Source organism: Protopterus annectens, chromosome 1.part0, assembly GCF_019279795.1.
Source record: "Protopterus annectens isolate FY-2018-M chromosome 1.part0, PAN1.0, whole genome shotgun sequence".
NCBI classification, from domain to species: Eukaryota; Metazoa; Chordata; order Ceratodontiformes; family Protopteridae; genus Protopterus; species Protopterus annectens.
Window position 1 is genome coordinate 1706183445 of NC_056725.1, and position 21288 is coordinate 1706204732.

General features: G+C 45.8%; 1 protein-coding gene across 1 annotated transcript in view; it reads left to right on the top strand.

Moving 5' to 3' along the window:
* Positions 1-21288, top strand: part of LOC122799593 (uromodulin-like) — a 561298-nt gene that overhangs the window by 265209 nt on the left and 274801 nt on the right. The window contains exon 3 of the mRNA XM_044068761.1: positions 2585-2689. Coding sequence (XP_043924696.1) covers positions 2585-2689 — 105 coding nt within the window. The remainder of the gene's footprint in view (positions 1-2584; positions 2690-21288) is intronic.

Consider the following 21288-nt stretch of genomic DNA (forward strand, 5'->3'; position numbering starts at 1 on the left):
GCCAATGAGGAAGGATTGGAGTGAGTGGATGATTTATGCTCAGCCAGGTTGGAGGGAGACAGGATGTCCATTTCTATACTACTAACACCTATTTATTTGTCTTTGTTAACCAGGAATAGTTCAACTGTGTAAAACCCATTTTCAGAAGTGGCCCAGAGAGAAAAGCTCCATATTTAAGTTACACACGATGCACTTTTATAATTGCAGGGTAAAACATCTGCACATGAACTTATTTACACGATTTTTAAATGTTTCTTACATGAACATAGCATTTTAACACAAGAAAAACAAAAAAAATTACCATGTATTGGTTAATGATTAAATAGAAAATAAAATACAATAATAGTTAAGGTATTTATAGCATGATGGCTGCAGGCAAAAGATCAAACTAGGGTGTTTTTGAGGTTAATAATAATTTACAGACAGACCAGTAATAATTAGCTTCAAAACTGATGATAAGAGACATATGAGATGAGAAATTATGTAAATGAGAAGGAAGATAAATGGATAGAGGAGAAATTCTAGTTAGTGGTGAGGTGCGAGAGATGGAGGAAGAATAAGAGTTTGGGAAATAAGTGCAGTATGAGGAGGAGTGATGAGGTAAAACAGTAAGCAAACTGACTGTAAGAGTTGGAGAAAAGTCATCTTAGTAAAACTACCCAGGTGAGCAGGAAGAACAGAGCCATCTTTCGCATATTTGCTGATTAAGCAAAGTTTTGAATCTGTTTAAATTTTCTATCTGTTTTAACTGTGTAAGGATTTCATTCCAGAGTTTTGACACATAACAGGAGTAGAGAGAGTCTCCAACAGTGCTGAATGTCTTACTGATACATAGTAAGTGTTTATTGCTATAGTGAAGGTCTCTAGTTGGTGAAAAGTACAGTAGAGTATTTTGTAATGCTGTGCATTTGTCTAGAGATTACAATAAGTGGTGGACAATGATTGTTGTCAGTATATCAATTGGTATGGGATTTCAAGCTAGTTTAATTGTTTTAATGGAAGGCAGTGGTGTGTTTTATAAGGTTGTTTGGTTGCAAATTTAACTCTTTTGTAGTAGCAGGAGGCTAGTTTAGATTTATATGTAGTGTTGATATTTGTAGGCATAGGGAAAGTATATAATAGAAAAGGAAGGAGGTATATTGCTGCTAAGGTAATTCTTGTTTGATCTGTCAGGTAGTGTTTGGCTCTATAAAGGGAGCTGAGGTTTTGGTGAGTTTTATTGACAGAAAAAAAGTATATGGTGATCAAATTTGAGGCTGTCATCTATTATGACTTTGAGTAGTTCAGTTTGGCTTATGGTGTTTATTTTTGTGTTAGTACTTAAGGTTGTGTCAGGGCGGCCACGGTGGTGCAGTGGTTAGCGTTGCCGCCTCACAGCAAGAGGTTCTCCGGTTTGATCCTCGGCTGGGGTGCCTTCTGTGTGGAGTCTGCATGTCCTCCCCGGGGTCACGTGGGTCTCCTCCGGGTGCTCCGGTTTCCTCCCACATCCCAAAGACATGCTGTAGGTGGATTGGACACACTAAATTGGCCCTAGGTGTGAGTGCATGTGTATGCCTTCTGTGGAAGGTTGGGCGCCGGGCTGGCAACTCGACACTGTAAAACTCCACTGCCAATCATGAGCAGACGGTGATCCGCTGTGGCGACCCCTAACCAGGAAAAAGCCAGAAGAAGAAGACTTAAGGTTGTGTCACCTGTCAGAGACTTAGGCACATGGCAGGCAGTGTTATGAACCAGGAGCCATTTCCAGCTACCCTCATGGAATGCATGTACAGAAGTACACATGCATCAGGAGAAGACCCATCAGGCAGTCTCAATAATACAAGTGCACATGTCAGCCACAATGGCTGGGGTTAGGCTACTAGTAACATCCAAGGATAATGTTCTCAATGATGTGATCCAGGGAGCTGTGCTTTCAGGTGGTTTCTCAGCTTAGACATAATTAGGGTCCTTCATTAAATGCAGATGTCTATGTATGTAGGCATATTTTGTATGTGTCTGTGTGTGCAGACAAGTTTTGTGCATGTAGGTCTATGTATGTCTGTACATAAAATCTCTTGTTTGAGAATCATTGTACCTTTCATGGTTCATGCTGGATCAAGTGTGCTGTCTCATACATAGGCAAGCTTAACTTTTTCTATAACCCTTCCTAGATCAAAACTTTCATGCCATTCCACTCATCTGTTTTCTTTTGTGTAAATTATGTATATCATTTTGATGTTGGTTTGTACTGAAGCTAGAGAACTCAGATATTTGTTATTTCATGTATTTGGTTTGGTTATGGCTGAAATGTGTTTATTATGTCAGCCATTCATGAGTTTAAAAATGAATACATTAAATAATTGTGTTTGTAGCATGTTGTTTTATCAAGGACAGACAAATGGCCTGTATAAAAATGTAACTGTTCCAGTTAGAGATAGAATGAAATATTCTGCTTTCAGAACTGATCATACTATAGTATATATCCTCTTCAAGGAATTAATTTCATGCATATGCGGTTAGTTTTGAAAGGAAATGTTTTATGACACAGGGTGACAACTGTGGAATTGCTATGTCTAATGTAATTTATTATTCTACTTTGCTGCAGATCTGGGATTTACACCTGAATGATCCAGAGTGCCGTGGTACTGAAGATGGAAATTCCTATGTGTTTCGAATTAAAACCAATTTATCTGATTGTGGAACTATAACGGTAATAGAAAAAGTAATCATACAGAATTATCCAGTAAATCTGTTTTTGTAATCCTATAGTTATAAAAAGGCAGGAAAACATAGCAGTTAAGGTTGTCTATTGCAGAGTTAAAAAGTTGGATTTAAATCCATTGGTTTCTATATGTATAGTGTATAACCATAAGTGAGGGACTTTTCTCATTCCCCAGGATTCATGAAGCTTGGCGCAAGGCCGGCATTAAGCTTGCGCCAACCGTGCAGCGTGACGATGGCGCAGTAGTGCCAAATGCATATTAATGAAGGTGCGCTGCCACCACAGCCACGTGCATAGGAAAGGAGCGCGAGTGTATAGGGCGGGTCGAAGTGCCGCACGTGGAAATGTCAGCTGTCGACGTGCAACCTAAAATGCTTGCATATAACAATTTGCAAGCAATAGTAATCACATCTGTCAGTGTCTGTGGATACTGAAACGTATGCAAAGCATGCAAGACAGTTCCTGCGAACACAAAATGAAGAAGCAAACACAAATGCACGGTAGGGAATAACGGGTCCCTATCCCGCGAACAAATGACATTGAAAACCGTGTGCCCGTAGTCCAATGCAGTGTAGATAGTTATACCAAGTGGAAAGGAAACGCATCATATGTTAGCGCGCCTCCAATAGGTACGTCCAGCCCAATGGTCAGGGTCACCAGCTGACCCATATTGTGAGGGAGGGTACACAGCTGGGCAGATGTGTCCATAACAAAAAACATGATAAATATAAATATCAAGCAACCGTATGACCGAATTATATCCCACAACACATGTAATAGTCACATACAATAGGTATGTCCGTATTTCACATACCAAATGTGACAGGAAATAGAATAAGCATGTAAACGAAACAGAAGGAGCATATAAACTGCTACAACAATAAGGCAACATGTAGGCTGAAAGGAACAGTATTATCCTTAGCTGTGGGTATGTGTTGTCCAGTACATTCGGATATGTGTCCGGAATATATCCCATCCTGGACATAGGAAAAGGTGGCATCCTACCAATGATTAGAGCAGTCGGCCAAAATCCGCACATCAGTGGTCCAAGCCGAATTTGTCAGGATGTGTCACAGTTGAATGGGTATTACCCGGGTATACCAACCATGTCATGAAAGTTAAGTATGGGCGTGTACCTATGTGCATGAGGTATAGCATGTGGAAAGTCAAACATGGCAGGGTAGTCCACACAACCATACAGGTACCTGACATATGTAGGGTATGCAATGTGTTACCTTGACCGTGTCATGGGCCATCAACCAAAGCAGTGATGGATGGAGTGTCAGTAATATATGTGTGGGGGAGGATGGGTAATGGTATAATCCTCCAAGGTGACTCTGTGTCGTATGCAGAATAGGTGAACCGGAGGTGTATGAGGGAGCAGCGGGTGAAGCAGAAAGAAACACAAAAACATGTATACACATCTGCAATACAACCAGACAGGCCATACTGTAGAACACTATCCCACAAACATATGAATATTAAAATGTGCGATACAAATGTACAGACATGTCACCGGCACATACCCACAGATTGGTCCTGATGGAACTGGCCATATCAAATGCAACACACCTGGATGCATAATGGACTACCCAGCATCCCCTCCACAGTACACAACCCGCCTCCATAACTGAACGTCCACCAAATCCAGCCATACTTGGCCTCCTAGTTTGGTGCAGCCACATCTACACATAGTGACCACTATGCATATGTAGTAGGTAGTGTCACCCTAGGCAGTTTCAGGATTGCAAACTATGTATCCCTTGCATGTAAAACCCCCAGCACATTTTCGTAACGCCAGAAGAATGTTTGTTATTGGTCTTGTTTCGTTCTTGTTAAATTTTTGTGATATCCCTCATGGGATAAGCAACCTGTGTAAACATTAGAATGGGTATGAAGACACGAAGTCCAGTCCTGTAGATATCTGGATACAAGTTGGAATGTGCAGTAGTAGTGCACGAGACTGTCCAGCCCTAGATGGTCATGCAGAACCTACTAGCCAGGATCAAACACCTGGCATGACGCATGTGTCCCGACACGAATAAGCAAGAGAATATATTGCACACATTCGCATAGTGGCACATGGTATATGGGTGATGAAGGCACTGACGTAAACAGGATACCCTCTGATCCACTGTGTGAGGGATAAGTAATGTGTGTGTAGGTGTGACCTGACCAGCAATGATAGAATGCCAAATGTCCTGTGATTGTAGGAAATAACTATGTACCATACTGCATGTAACAGTTGCCTAAAGCGGTCACGTCAGGATAGAATAAACGTAATTCGTACAAGAAACAGGCAAACAACAAAAGTGCCAAAGGTATAGGCTCACAGTTCGGAAACAAATGAATGTTCTAAACCTGCACTGACCGTGGCTATGTGTTGGCCCAAACAATCTGGTGTCCCCAGTAGGGTTGCCATCTGTCCCACTTTGCGAGGGACAGTCCCTCTGTGGACAGTTGTGTCCTGACAAAATATATTAAAAATGGCACATGTCCTGAGATTGCAGGACATAATTATGTCCCATATGTTATGTAGTAGTTGCATAAAATAATTATTTCTGTATCTAAAATACCTAAATGTTACAAGAAACAGAATAAGCAACTAAACCGCTACAACAATAGGCTTTTATGTAGGCAAATAAGTAAAGTTCTATCCTTTGTACTGACCATGGGTATGTGTTGGCCTGTAAAATCTGATGTGTGTTCTGAAAATGTCCCATCTTGGCCATCTGAAAAGGTGGCAACCCTAGTCCCCAGAATACATCCCAACCTGTACATATGACAATGTCAACACTACCAATGGTCAGAGCATTCGCACAATAACTGGCCAGCCTCTTAACCACTCACAAAGCCAGTGACCTTTGGAGGAAAGGTGTTGAATGAGAATGACTACTTACAACAATGAAGAGTAATAGATGCATTTAACTGCAGAAAAGTAGTAGTATTACGAATCTGTCAACACGTTCCAAGTTAATAGTACTAATATGGTAGAAGTGTCCGTGATTGTCCCTGAGTTGTCATAGCTTTGTCCCTGTCACTGTAGAAACGAGTCCCCGAGTATCACAGAGGTCCGTACACATAAGTACACCAACTGTCCCATCTGTTGACAGGACTGTTGCATACCTGTAGTGAATTTATAACTGATGCCCAGAATAATATTCATTGTATCTTTAAATGAATAAAATAGTCAAATGGGAAGGGAAACATGTGTACCTGATTAGCATGGACGTCCATAGTTATGTATCAGAATGTAACAAAGTCCAACTAAACACTTCCAGAACTAGTGATATTAGGTGAACAGGTGGCGGAATACAGGTAATGACAGATGACAACATGTATGAGTCAGAAACAGCATGTACCTCTTCAAACGTGAATGAATACATATGCTCTGTGACTATAAACGTGTCTGGTTAATAGAACCAATCATCTGTGTGTGTCCCACAGGGTGTTATGCATTGTTCCTGATACAGTGTTCATTCACACCCATTGGTATGTGAGCTCTGCTACTGACGGAAAGTGCATAATTTGCTGACCACCTTAGGTAGATGATAGCATAATAGAAGTGGTTCAACACCAGTATGCCTGCGAGGGACACACCCGTCTGGGCAGTTGTGTCCTGCAAAATGACAGTTATGGCACATGGCCTGTGAGTTCGGGAATGGAGGCTATACAGTGTGTGTAGTGGTGTCAGACATTAACTTGTTGTATCAGAAACAGCTACATGTAATAGGAAACAGTATCAATTATAATGCTACATGAATAACCTTAACGTATGCAAACCATGGAAGTCATCCGTTTACTACTGGCTGTGGGTATGTGTTGCCTTGACACATGTGATAGCTCTACATATAGGGTCTATAGGGCCGCCACCATTCTGAATGGCCAAACTGGCACCTGCTCTGTAGAAATGTCAGACGTACTAGGGCAGAACATACCTACAGCCATGCATAGTACAGAAATATACAAATCGGCACAAATCAAAGTGTAGTCTAGCAGCAGTAAAGTTGCTTATGCTACTACATATGACATATCGACGTGTCAGGTATACAAGACCTGCAACAAGCAACCAGTACAGACACGTACAACATGAGAATGTCCCCTAATCAGGACAGTTGCAATGGCTAGAGTATTGTCCATACCTCTCAACTGTTCCTGCATTTCAGGTACGTCCCTGAGTTTGACTGAAAGTTTAACTCTGTCCCTCTTAATCCCTCCTAAAATTAGTGACTGTTGAAGGAAAGGTGGTGAATCACACTTACTGATTAATGACAATAAGTAAGAGTTATAAACTACTTTTACTTCAGAATATGTGTATTGAGTCATATGCTCTGATTCTGTCAATGTTTCAAGTTAATAGCACTACTTTTGTAAAAGTGTCCCTGATGTTTTCTTGACCTGTCCCTGATTCTGTAGAAATGTGTCCCCGATTGGTGGAGAGGTCTGGTATTGTCACATGAGATATGCCTAATGAGGGACTGTCCCATGCAAAGAGGGAAAGGTGTCACTCCTACAGTCTCCCGTCGTGCAATCTGAAAGGTGGACAACGTGCAGTAGGTATGCAGTAGCATGACTCGGCGGACAGCTGCGTTAACAAACTCAAGTCACATGTAAGCATTGCAGAGTAATGGTTCCCATGTATCAGGCAGATGGGAGCAGATCGTATGAGGAACACGCATGTAATATGATTACGTCACTGGACAGGTCACCGAGTCCGTACAGTCGAACGCCTGCCGTCGCAAAATGGTTACACATACCCGATACTGTAGTCATGTAGTCCGATGTAATATGCATCACAAGGGATCGCACACACCCAGCGTGAGTGACAAATGTAAGTGGAAATGTCAGTGAGCAAGCGGCTATAAGTGTGTTTGTCTACCAGTATGCCAGTAGTGCACTGTCAAAGAAATGTGGGGTCTAAACATGTATAAGGTGCTGTGACCAGAGATCAGCAGTGCTTAACACTGTGCAAACCCATGCACAACTGCTCCCACCTGCTGGAATGTGCCTTTCCCAGTCCGTATCCAAAGGCGTCGGTCTGTCTGCAAACAAAGAACTGCCCTATTCACATGTTGGTAGCAGTACCCTGCAGACATAGCTCATGTGAATTAACAATAGACCATGGCATATGTACAGACAATAGACCACACACACACCATACAGCGCAGTCATCCAACAGTATAGCAATGTACTGGCAGATATGTCCGGACCACTGGTGTATGCATGCCTGGCCATCCTGTGTTTCAGTGTGTGAGCATGCCCAGTATGACTGTTACGCATGTTGTCAACCGACATTACCATTATACCGTCACGTGTGTGAGCATGCCAAGTATGGTCAACTGTATCGCATGTGTCACATGTCCAGATAGTTAGTACTGTGTTGCTGCCCCTCCGTTCTACACAGACAGGTGTCATGCTGTGTCTGCAGGTTAGCTAATGGTCATGTGGCATTGACAGTTGCTACATGTCTGCATAGCATGGGGGGACATCCAACCACAACCACAGTCCTACACAGCACCGTGGGTGGCGCACATGACTCTCACATGTGTAGGTTTGACGGGGGCACAGCCAACAGTTGTACACATCTGCCGCTACTGTACTGGTATGCCGGGTACTCCATGTCAGTGTGTGGACCTACCTAAATTGCTGGTTGGAGGGATACCAGTGTACATCAGTTCCCAGCTTTAAATACCAGCACAGTGGTGTTGGACGTCCTAGCTTACACAACCTACATCAAACTGCCTGGCCTGCTGTAGTCTGTGTGTGTCTTAGGGGGTTGGGGTCATTCATTGGGCATATCCATAGGCCATTGTATATCATTTGTCTGTATTGGTCCACATCTGTCCAGCTGCATGGAACGTGTGTGGGCTGTATGGACACACATGATGGTCAGCCCATAATCTGCAGTGGGTTAGGACACCCTGTGTACTACAGGCTACCATTGTGACCCCGTATGTGCTACAGAGGTCATGGTGCCACTATGGATGTGTACTGTCTGCTGCCCTAACATTTGGCCACCACAGTCACTTGTATGCTCACATACATACCATAGCAATGGGTAAATACACATTCTAATACAACTGCCACTTGTTAGGTCAATAGACATACCCTGGGTGTGTTCTGGACTTGAGGACGGTGCTGGAGGGCTGCCTATGTCGGATGCACACAGTGCACCTCCTATACATGGCCGAGCACAGGTAGTGTCATGTTTGGCATCCATTGTACTGTGTGCGGGTCAGAGAGGGAAATCCGTGGGTACCTACTGTGTCAGTGCATATGCCTTGTGTTGCCTCTTTGCCAAGGGCAGGTCATACTGTGCATGGGCTTTCGCCGACTGTGCCCTGCTCAGGTAGTTCCTTCACCAAGTCACACTGTGCCTGTACAGGCCTTGGCAGTGGTGTTGGGCTGTGTGGCCCTGCCCCATGCTGTTCCTGCTGCAACTGTTACTGCAGGATAAGATTGTGTAGCATAGCAAATACCATAACAACTTGTATGCATGTAGCTTGTGAATACTGCAGAGCTCCAACGGATGTGTCCAAATACCAGAACTGTGAACTGAGTATCCCAAACACATGCACAAGTATATGTCTTGCCTGTGCATCCGCCTCAGTATGGTGTGAGTGTTCATGTGTGTGTGCATTGCTGATGGGTGTCATCAGCCACGACACCAGTGTTTACTCAGCATCCCCCACTAGGAGACTGTAGGGGATGTCCATATTGGCATTGGTGTGCTACAGCTGTGTCAGAAGCCATATATCGGAATCATCATAGCTTCCAGGGCAGACAGCACACACATGCAATCTCATGCCCTGGCCATCGCATATGGCCTAGCTGTTGGAGGGTATGCCCCTGCAGTGACTGTAGGCCCTACCCCGCTCACCGGGTGGTGCTATGATGTGTATGTGTGTGCAGGCTATAGCACCCAGTACCCCAGGGTAGTCATCCATGTGGTTGAACAGATGCATATTGCTGGTCTACTAATCACGTGTGTTGAGGACATGTACGTGCTCACTAGCATGTGTTGACATGGCATCTGTGAACTGGTGCAATACTCTGGATGCAGATGCCTGTGAGATACCCATGATATCCCCAGTTGTGCTGTGTGAGGTACCTGTGGCTAGTACACCTAGGCCAACACATACCGTGGTATCCACTGTGATGTGTTTCCCTCGGCCTGTTTGATGTGTCAGGTGTGGCAGGCACAGGTCAACAAGCTGCTGTAGGAGGTCTCTGTCCACCCCATAGTGCTCCACCATCCCCAGCCCATGTAGCCCCTGGTAAGTCACCCTGGGTCTATAAAGTCTTATGTCACCCCAGTAAGGGTTGTTTGGCAGCATACACATCCTCACTGCCCCAGCCTCCTGCACATGTTGGTATATGTTGCCTGCTGCAGCCCGTCTCATTTGGTTGGACTGTGTCGTGAAATGTCCCCGCAGGTATACACCGGTGGTGTAGAGTGCGGACAAAATCTGTGTGTATGCTGCTTGCTCGCATTACTGTACTGTTCAGGTGCGGGCTGGCCATGTCATCTGCTGATTGTGCTGATCAACACCTGTTTGTGCAGCCTGTACACCCTGACTACCCCACCACTGCTGTCATCCCTCCCAATGTCACCAGGCAGGTATAGACACACCCCTAGCTTAGGTGTGCTAAGGCAGGAGCACTCCTGAGGCACAGTTCTGCAATGTACTTACAGTATGCCTGACCCCCTCCCATGCTGTCAACTATATTCGAGACCTGCACCTGGCTGACTACACACATACACTCCAGGGACCAGCATCACACCCTGGTGATAAATGGGATACACTATTGTCAACCTCATCTGCATAGTATAGTCTTCTAATGAATAGTTATATGACCCATACCGAACCTCCAAATTAATAACCACTGCTCAGTGTCGCTCAGATCCATACACAACTGGCAACAGGTGCCTTACTATCACCATATTCGATGTCCCATGGTCTTCCCAGCAACAAAATAACCGGTGTCTACATGACTACAACCCGTGACCCTGCACACTACAGATGATGTGCATTACCACCACGCCATGGCAGATATACATAGATCCCAGGTTATCACGTACAGATCATCCGGCACAAACATTCAATAGTGCTGATGTCCCCAGACATATATGTTCACATCTATGTCCACCTCTATATCTACATATATCATATATATTATTTGTATACATATATACATGGACATATATATATATATATATATATATACATACACACATATACATGTACACACATATGTAGATATGGCATTTATATCACAACAGCGGACCACATGACAGCAATGCATTAGACAGGAATGAAAAGGAAACTACATGTGCCACCTGCATCATGTAGTGTTGTTACTATCAAGGCATGTGTGTTTTGTTGCGTCACACGGGTCAGACCATATCAAGGGTAAGAGTAGGGCTGCTGACAGTTACTCACCAGACCTATTGGCAAATGTATGTGTTGACAACCCAGTGTCTTGGCAGAATATGCAGGCTGTGGACACTATATAGGTCAGCAACAAAACACACTGAACACATCCCGCAGCTAGCCACCCACAGATACCAACACATACGGTATAACTGCCAAACACACACACCTGCCATGCCTTGGAATCGAGCACCTACCTGTCTAGTCTACCACACTACAGCATTATGCAGTAACAGAACACGCTACCGAGTTCCAGCATCACCGCACTCCCACAGGCATACATCTAGGTGGATGACATCATCCGCAAAGGCAAAGACGCCGATAGGGAATGTATGGGGAGTGAGCCATCTAAAAGCATTACTCTGTCCCCAGGCAGCTGGAAACACACACACACACTTGGCAGGGCTGGGAGTTGAACATACACCTAACTACCTTATCACACTACAGCATTACGCAGTTACAGAACACGCTACCGAGATTACTGGAACACAGCACTCCCAGAGGCATACTTCTAGGTGGATGACATCATCTGCAAAGGCAAAGACGCCAATAGGGAATGTATGATGAGTGAGCTGTCTAAAAGCATCACTCTGTCCCCAGGCAGCTGGAAACACACACACACACACACACACACACACACACACACTTGGCAGGGCTGGGAGTCGAACATACACCTAACTACCTTATCACACTACAGCATTATGCAGTTACAGAATGCACTACCAAGATTACTGGAACACAGCACTCCCAGAGGCATACTTCTAGGTGGATGACATCATCCGCAAAGGCAAAGACGCCGATAGGGAATGTATGGGGAGTGAGCCATCTAAAAGCATTACTCTGTCCCCAGGCAGCTGGAAACACACACACACACACACACTTGGCAGGGCTGGGAGTCAAACATACACCTAACTACCTTATCACACTACAGCATTACGCAGTTACAGAACGCTACCGAGATTACTGGAACACAGCACTCCCAGAGGCATACTTCTAGGTGGATGACATCATCCGCAAAGGCAAAGACGCCGATAGGGAATGTATGGGGAGTGAGCCATCTAAAAGCATTACTCTGTCCCCAGGCAGCTGGAAACACACACACACACACACACTTGGCAGGGCTGGGAGTCGAACATACACCTAACTACCTTATCACACTACAGCATTACGCAGTTACAGAACACGCTACCAAGATTACTGGAACACAGCACTCCCAGAGGCATACTTCTAGGTGGATGACATCATCCGCAAAGGCAAAGACGCCGATAGGGAATGTATAGAGAGTGAGCAGTCTAAAAGCATATTACTGTCCCAAGGTAGACGTAGACAAACACATGGCAGTGGTGTGAGTGGGACAACTGCCTATCTACTGAGCACTATTACAACACTACATAGATATGAGATGCGCCACAGACAGTACACCCTTCAAGACAGTCAACCAGTGTGTTCAATGTAGGAATCCATCCTGACATGGGGTATGGACATCTGTTGCCTGGATGACCACCATCGCTATACAGGATGTCAATGGCCATGCCCATACACAGAGGCACATCACCGACACAAGGTGTCACTGGGCATGCTCACACACTTAGTATCACACGCCCGTTTGGAATGTACTGTGTGTCCATCTATACAACGGCATACTGGGCATGCTCACACACTTAGTAGAAGCGAAGGGCTGTCTTGCATGCACATGGATTCTAAACATGGAAGGGCACAGTTTGGAATGTACTGTGTGTCCATCTACACAACGGCGTACTGGGCATGCTCACACACTTAGTAGTAGCGAAGGGCTGTCTTGCATGCACATGGATTCTAAACATGGAAGGGCACAGTTTGGAATGTACTGTGTGTCCATCTACACAACGGCATACTGGGCATGCTCACACACTTAGTAGTAGCAAAGGGCTGTCTTGCATGCACACGGATTCTAAACACGGAAGGGCACAGTATGGTGTTACTGTCCCCACGTACATGAAGGCCACTCACATGTACTGACCAGTACACACTCAAGAGCCATCACAGATGTCTCAGGTGCAGATCACAGAGGTAAATGCCGCATTCTACTATGTAGCCCTCAGACATCACCATGTCCTTGGACCAGCAACACACATCCATACATTACCACAACACCATGTGACTCATGACCAGTGGACTGTACATAGGTCTACAGCAACTGTGCAGACTACACATGTACTGACAGGGTTCCATCATGTGTTATGCAATGCAATGATACCACTGTTCATAACCAGGTCGGCTCTACACATAACAGGGGCCCTGGGTCTTACACAGCTGTAACAGATGACCGTCGCTGTACACCAAAGAACACACATGTTTGGATATGACATACATGTAATCGCAGTGGATATGTACATGGACCACACACACACACAACACATATGTACATAGCATAGCTTTTGCTGTCCTCCATGCAGACAAGTGGCTACAGCAATCACACGCATGCACATGGAAGGTAGGTCCATGGCTGTTGAATGCTAACAGTACATAAGGTAGCAATGTTGACCGAGGTAACATTCCCTCTGTACTAGTTACCCATGACAACCATCATATCATACAACAGTCCATGTGTTATGTATGTCATCACACATGTCCACCAATTGCAATGCATACAAACATGGCTACATGACAGGCATGTAGGACCAACACACATGTACATGTAGTGGTGTGCATGCAGCTACCATGCATGTGCAGTAGCTGATGTATGTAATTCATCTGTGCCTAACTACAACATGCAGTTGCAATGCAGCCCCATCATTGACACCTGTATATGGTGAAATACTGACAGTACGGTAGGATGTACATCAGGTATGGATGGATGTGTGTACATAAAGTGGTGATCCACCTTTGCAGATGGATGTTTGCCGAAGACGGCTCACAGGTGTGTCACAAGCCATCCTACCATTACATGTGCAAACAGTACGCTATGTTACTGTTACTTGACGGTGAAGACATACAACCTACACAGCGGTCAGGGTGTTACTGACTGTAAGTCACTTGACACCTGTAACACTTACATCCTCCCATGTGCATATAGCAGCACAATTGCCAAAGGTAGCGTTGGTACACATAATGCGGCCAATACTGCTGCATGTCTGTCAGACGTATCATCATATAGCAGGTGTATCATTCACAGTACTGCCATGTGTGTTTGCTTGTGTGACCATATATGCCACATATGGTGGGGAATACATCCCAATTGTTACACACCCCTGTACACTGTTGTAGAGATCTGTACATACTGCAGTGTGGAAAGCATGACGTAGGCAGGGGTGGTGTGTGTATCACACACATGTCAGCTATCTGTATGTGAATGACATTTGTGGACTCCACAGTGTGTGTGTGTGTGTGTGTGTGTGTGTGTGTGTGTGTGTGTGTGTGTGTGTGTGTGTGTATGTATGTATGGCTGTCTGGTGCATGGAGTGAGGGTGTATGCTACCATACAGAACAGACAGGATCCCTAACCCCTCATGGTGATGCAGTCTACTACCCTGTTGATGCCATCGGTCTCAGCCTTACTGGCTACCTGTACATGTTCATTCTCTGTGTCGCGTCGTGTGGGTGCACAGTACTGTGAGGGTGATTACCACATAGGCAGGGGTCCTCACCTCAACACTATCGAGTGTGCGTTATAGTGTTGTTGACCCCGTGAGTGTGGGCATGTTACTGTGTGTTTCTGTGTATGTCTGTGTGTGTTCTCATCCTGTAATGTGACAGGGTATTACTGCTACACAGTGAGGCCTCATGCTATCAAGTGGCCTCTAACGTTATCATCGGCCAGACCGCTGTGTAAACCCCTGCACCATGTCAACATACCTGTGATGTGACCTGGTATGGATGTCACGTCTCTAGCCACTGTAGCCTATTAAACAGCCCACATGCTTCTGGATCAGTAGATGTGTGGACATCTGTGGAATGGTAGCCTTTCTAACAGTGAGGTTGAGGCTACGTATAGCATGCTGGTATTGCCATACATGCCTGTGAGTACTCCACATTTACACATGTGAAACTGCAAACACTGCTACTTATTGGCACATGCAAGTAGACCTTAAGGGGGGAAGCAGGGCATCATTACCAACATGCTGTTACTGTTGTTACCAAGACACATACTGTGAACATACAACAATGCACTCCAACTGCAAACACTGTAACATAATGGCACATGCAATTGGACCTTAAGGAGGGAAGCAGGGCATAATTACCAACATGCTGTTACCATTGTTACCAAGACACATACTGTGAACATATAACAATGCATTATAAACCTTACTACATGGTATGTCTGGTGCGTGTCAACAGTACACAACTAATGTCATATACACTTATCTCACTATTCTGTTCACCCTGTGCATCAGACCATATGAGCATGTCCCTGCACCAATGGTGTGGATGACAGGGATGCGGCACAGGCATCATCATATGCACAGGGTGATAATGTTTGCCAGGGGCATAGGCTGCACCAGTGGATGACATCATGTGTGTGGGTAAGGTCCGGTGATCTGATTGGACATGTGTGGTCGATATGCATGTGGGTGTTGCGGTGCCCTACAGATGTTTCTGCTGTGTGCGTGTATGTGTGCACACAGTTCTGCCTTTTGTCAGGCCTACACAGGGGTATTATTGACAGCTCCAGATTGTACAGACCAGGATGTACAGCTCACTGTGTCCGGCCATGGCCACGTGACCTGTGCCTGCCAGGGGTTGCACGGGCACTACCAGGCGGAGGTACAGATTGGCTACTGTCCGATGACACTTGTCCACTGGAACCGTGTCCCCACTGGGAACATCCAGGGCCATGTCCCCATGGCCTGCTGTGTCCTGGTGTGGACAGCGCAGCACCAGCTGCACTGCTACTGCTACCGGCACTATGGGAGTGGGCATGTGAGGTGGCTCGTTCACGTTGACCTGCACTAGGTGGTGTAGCTGGCCTACGTCCACGTGGCCTACACCTCACTCCTACCAGATGTTCCAGCACAGACAGCTCACACTCGCGGATTGCCATGCCACGGTCAAGGATTCCAACCATGTCACCCAATCGCCTGTCCAGAACATCAGCAATCTGCTGTTGAGCATTTGCCAATGCCTGGATGTTGTCATTTAGAGTATGGATAGCAGCCCTCTGAAGCCTCTGCCCTTCACTGTTCTGCCATTCAGCACATGCCTGTGCCACCATTACAGTCTGGAACATGCGTCTGGTGACACCAGCTGCTGCGCTCTGTCCTGCAGGTGCATGTCTGCCAGAGGTCCTCCTACGAGCAGCACTGGCCACATGCCTGTGTGGCACATCTGCAGTCATTACACTGACACCATGGTGTGGAGACACACCTTCAGTAGCCACCACACGTTCCTGTTCCGAGCTAACACACGCTGACTGTCCTTCCTCTATGGCCACTGGTGATGGGGTATGTGTTGGCATGAGAACTGTGTGCGGGGAAGAGGGGGACATAGCTGGGATGGCAACCATTGGCACAGATTCAGCCCCTGACAACCCTGCCTGTACCTCATGCATATGTTCATCACTGCTAGTATCTGTGGGGACACTAACATCAGATGGACCGCAGGAGGGTAATGCACCTACATCACCTGTGAATGCAAAGAAAGACTCTACATTACAATAGACACACAGACACACAGACACACCATGCATGTGATTTGACAGACGGCATGCAGCATGCATGTGATACAGCAGACGGCATGCAGCTCAGACATTAATAGTGGTAGTTAGCATACCTCCCTGGGTTGCACACAACAGCAAGCAGGTGTCATATCAGTAGCCATGCAGTTCACACAATCATGGTAGTAAGCATGCATCCCTGTGATACACCATGTGGACCAGCACAGGTTAACAGTACACATGGCTGAAGTGACCTTGACATGTAATCTGCTGATGTGTGCATTGACATGCATACATGTCTGACACAATGGTGTCCTGACACATGTACAGCATTGTAATGGGTATCACATTGCAGTGTTGTCTGTATGCCCTACAGATAGAATGCACTTTTAGCAAATGTGCATGAGCATTGAAGGGTAGTGTGAGGCATCTACATTGCTATACAGTGTGAAGTACAGACACTGTGCCATTGCATGGCATCATGAGGCATCTATAGTGCTATACAGTGTGTAATACGCACACAGTGCATAGCCATAACTGCGTGCATACACATTACATAACTGTGGATTGTGACCCACGTCGCTGAGGTGTATACACACCAAACCATGCTGTGTCATGTGACAGGTCACTGGAAGACCTATGGATGACACCCCTGCACAACTACTACAAAGTCTTAGCTGCCTGGCAACCATGTCCACACATGGCAGACTTGTCAATACACCATGTCCCACATGACATTAATGTACCACACACGAGGTGCACGGCTGACAGTGATGTCCTACAGCAGCAAGGGAAATGTACGGTATCTGTGGCCTGATGTGGTGTTAATGTCTGTGGAAGCTGTACAGGTGACTACTGTCATGCTATGACACAGTCGTGATGTTCAACACATCTTATATGGTCGAATTAAGTGACACCTCCACTAGCTGTGCACAGGTGTTTAGGATGTCCAGTGTTCCACATCAACTATATAATCAGTCAACTAAGGCTATAGTTGGACCATGTGTGGACAATGTGCAACAGGGTGTATACACATCACAACTACTGTGTGGCTACATGTCTCTGGCCATCCTCCATGGCCATGTGTGAACATGTGTTGGCCAAATGTTTGTGATGGCCATCTATCTCACATGTCTGTGTTGTCCCATATGACATACACCCATAGATGTCAGATATGTCACTGTCCACAGGGCTATGCAGACAATGGGTTGTATGTTTGGTATGTGGGGTATGTACTATGGGATAGTGAGACAATATTGCAGCCGCAACACTACATGTCTGGGACATGTCAGATGGCACATCACAATGTGTGCACCCATTGCAGGGGCATATTACACAATGGTGACTCCTGTGGGCTGCCCATATCCCAGCTCACTGTGTGGTACTGTTTGCATACCACACATGTGTTGTTCCAATGTATAGTACATATGCCTACATTGAACACCTCCACCATTGTATGCACAGCTGTCCACACATCTAGCAATGACAGGTACTGTGGTTTCATGTCGGTGTTTCATTTAGTTTGTATATATTGCACATGGGTAGCCAGTGTGAATGATGACAGATGCGACCTGTATATCATGACTGGACCATACATTATGTGTACATGTGTTAACTGGCCACATGGCATATAGATATATGCATTAACATGCCTGATACTGATAACTGTCTCACCTGCAATGGACTGATGTCTGTGCGGCACGCCAGAGGTACCTGTATAGGGGTGACACAGCAGTTTGAACATTATCCATGACTGTATGACAGCCACAGGGTGCACTGTGCATGTTAACACATTCGCCTGTACAATAGCATATAGTATGCACATGTGTGCATACACAGGGTAGCATACTGTAGTATGTGGCATGTGTGTAAACATACCTTGCATATGATGTTACATTACATATTGTACAGTGACACATGCAACTAAATGGGATATAATAGTCATATGTGCAGTAGTGACTTACCAGGCAACTCCAGGCTCATTGGTTGGGAGACACCCACCTCCACGATGGCAGCTAGTGTTTGTGGATGCTGTTCTGAGGGTGTCCCCAGGCTGGCCAGTAGCTCCTCGGTGTGTGTGAGTGGGGGCTGGGTTGGTGGGCCACCACCTGTTCCACCTTGTTCCCTGGCGATTGCATTGGCATGCTGTTTCGCATGTCATATCAGGTCCATGCAGTGTCTGCGCACCTGCTGGTAGGTGCGGTTATGGCCACCCACATCATTAACCCTCCTGCGAAGGTCCTGCCACAGGTCATCACGCTGCTGGGCAAGCTGTGGCACATGGCTGAACAACACCTCATAGTTCTCATGGAGGTACGGGATGAGGGCATCATCCTCCTGGTGGCTATACACTGGCAGGCATGAACGAGGCATTATCTGGAAGACATAATGATGGAGACAGGTCACAGTATCACAGAGATGTACAGAGATACAGCTGCACATACATTTGTATTAAATCTAGTACATCTGAACAGTTATCTTTGCAAATCGTCATGACACTGACATGACTGCCATGTTTGTGTCACACACATGTAACACCCGTTATGCATTGGATATCATCACCATATATGTGTGTCACCTCATTACATTGTTCATACTCCATGTGAATGCTGTCTTGATGTGGGCATGTCTGTTTGCCTGTACTGGTGTTCTTACCTATCAGCACATGCCTGGATGTGTCCACAGTAATGCTGTTGACCTTGATGCTGTGTATATGTCACATATCAACACATACACTGCCTTAATGGACATGAGCAGTGACAATGCACACATACACATGGAAACCTTTACATGCATGTGTTTTGCCATATACATCTACACGGCACTGTACAGCAGTTCAACATCCTGCCACGTATCGCCTGTGTTGCACATGTGATAGACATGGGACAATGGCTAGCCGGACATCATTCGCAGGGATGGTTATCAACTATGGCATGTATGGGCAAGGTTTTCTAGCTGTATCCGACAGCCATTTTGCCACCGCGAGGTGCATCAGTGCCACATTACTGATCCAGACAGTTAATAATACATCTACCATGCGGTCATCGCACCATGTATGACAGAGATGACATGTGCAGCTTTGATGGACAGGGTTGCATGGTATGGCAGGAGTATGTAACATGTATGGCACAGGGATCTGTCCAGCATGTGGCGATCCTTGTAGTAGGATGGTGGCTGTCCATGACGTATGTCTTTCAGATCAGGATATGTATGTGTAGCATGTCCAACATCACAGTGTAGCACATGTCTTTATGCAAGGTAGCCAGCATGCTGCATAGTGGAGGTGAGGATTGTGAAGGCTGGTATCGCCCATCCACGCATGGCCAATAAGCCCTTAAAGGTGATATGTGATCCGATATTGGTCACCCGAGTGCTGAGTATGCCTGTGCAATGATCTCCATGCTCATGGATGGCACCCTGTCATGACATGGGTGCCTCGTATGACTACCTAATAGGCCTGGAGACATCACCAACTCAGGGAGGTGAACTGCACAGCACCATCCCTTACACAGTGTCCATAATGTTGACCGCTGCCTAGGTGGTAGTTAATGGGTACAGGGTTATTCACCTAGCAGTGACAATGCTATTATCAGCTGTCAGATTGTCCACATATGTCACACACCTCACCCACAAAGCCCATTCTGTATGTTGTCCACAACACTGAGACAGCTATTGCTCCTAGGTCATGGACATTCACATCCTTACATACACAGATGCCTCCCATTTGTCTGTGTGGTATGGGCTACACTGAGGGGGGAGTACACAACATTAACCCTGTTTTACGGTAGCTGCCACTGGTGTGATATGCACATGTCACTCAGACACCTTTTGTAGTGTTGCTTCTGTCAACAGGCCACTGGTAGAACACTCCTGTGACAAACAAAGGTACATCTAGTATACTCAGTGTAGCTGGAACACGGTATGGGTGATGATGTCCTATGACCTGTCACAGGTATGCTATGCAGTGTGAAATCATCCGTACTGTCATCTACTTCTGTACTGCTAACATCTACGTTGATAAAGGTTCATAGACTTGCAGACCATACTCAGCAGGGTAATAGTGCAGTGCCTCCAATTATGACTGTCGTCTCCACTTGTGGGTTGCAGTGGGTTGATATTATCCAACACCCTATCTGTATTGCATATTCATGCTCAGCACTTGTTCAGAACATGTGAGCACTTCATGAGCTACTGATTACTATAGCACCCATTCCAACTCATGTCTTACAAGTACACTGTCTGTCCTTACATTTCCAGCTTGCTTACAGTACAACAGCTGTTGTACACACGTAACTCACATATCTTGTGAGACATGGTTGAATATACAGGCATGTCCAAGTGTCACGTACCAGTGCTATTGCCTGTCTATATGATGAATATGGCAAACATGTGGCAATAGAGCAATTGTCTCATGTACACAGTCAATGCTCACCTCCCAACATACGACACTACAGCCTGTGGGAGATGCACATATGTGGTCATGCTGGGGTAATGCTCTCACCAACCCAGACTGGACCTGA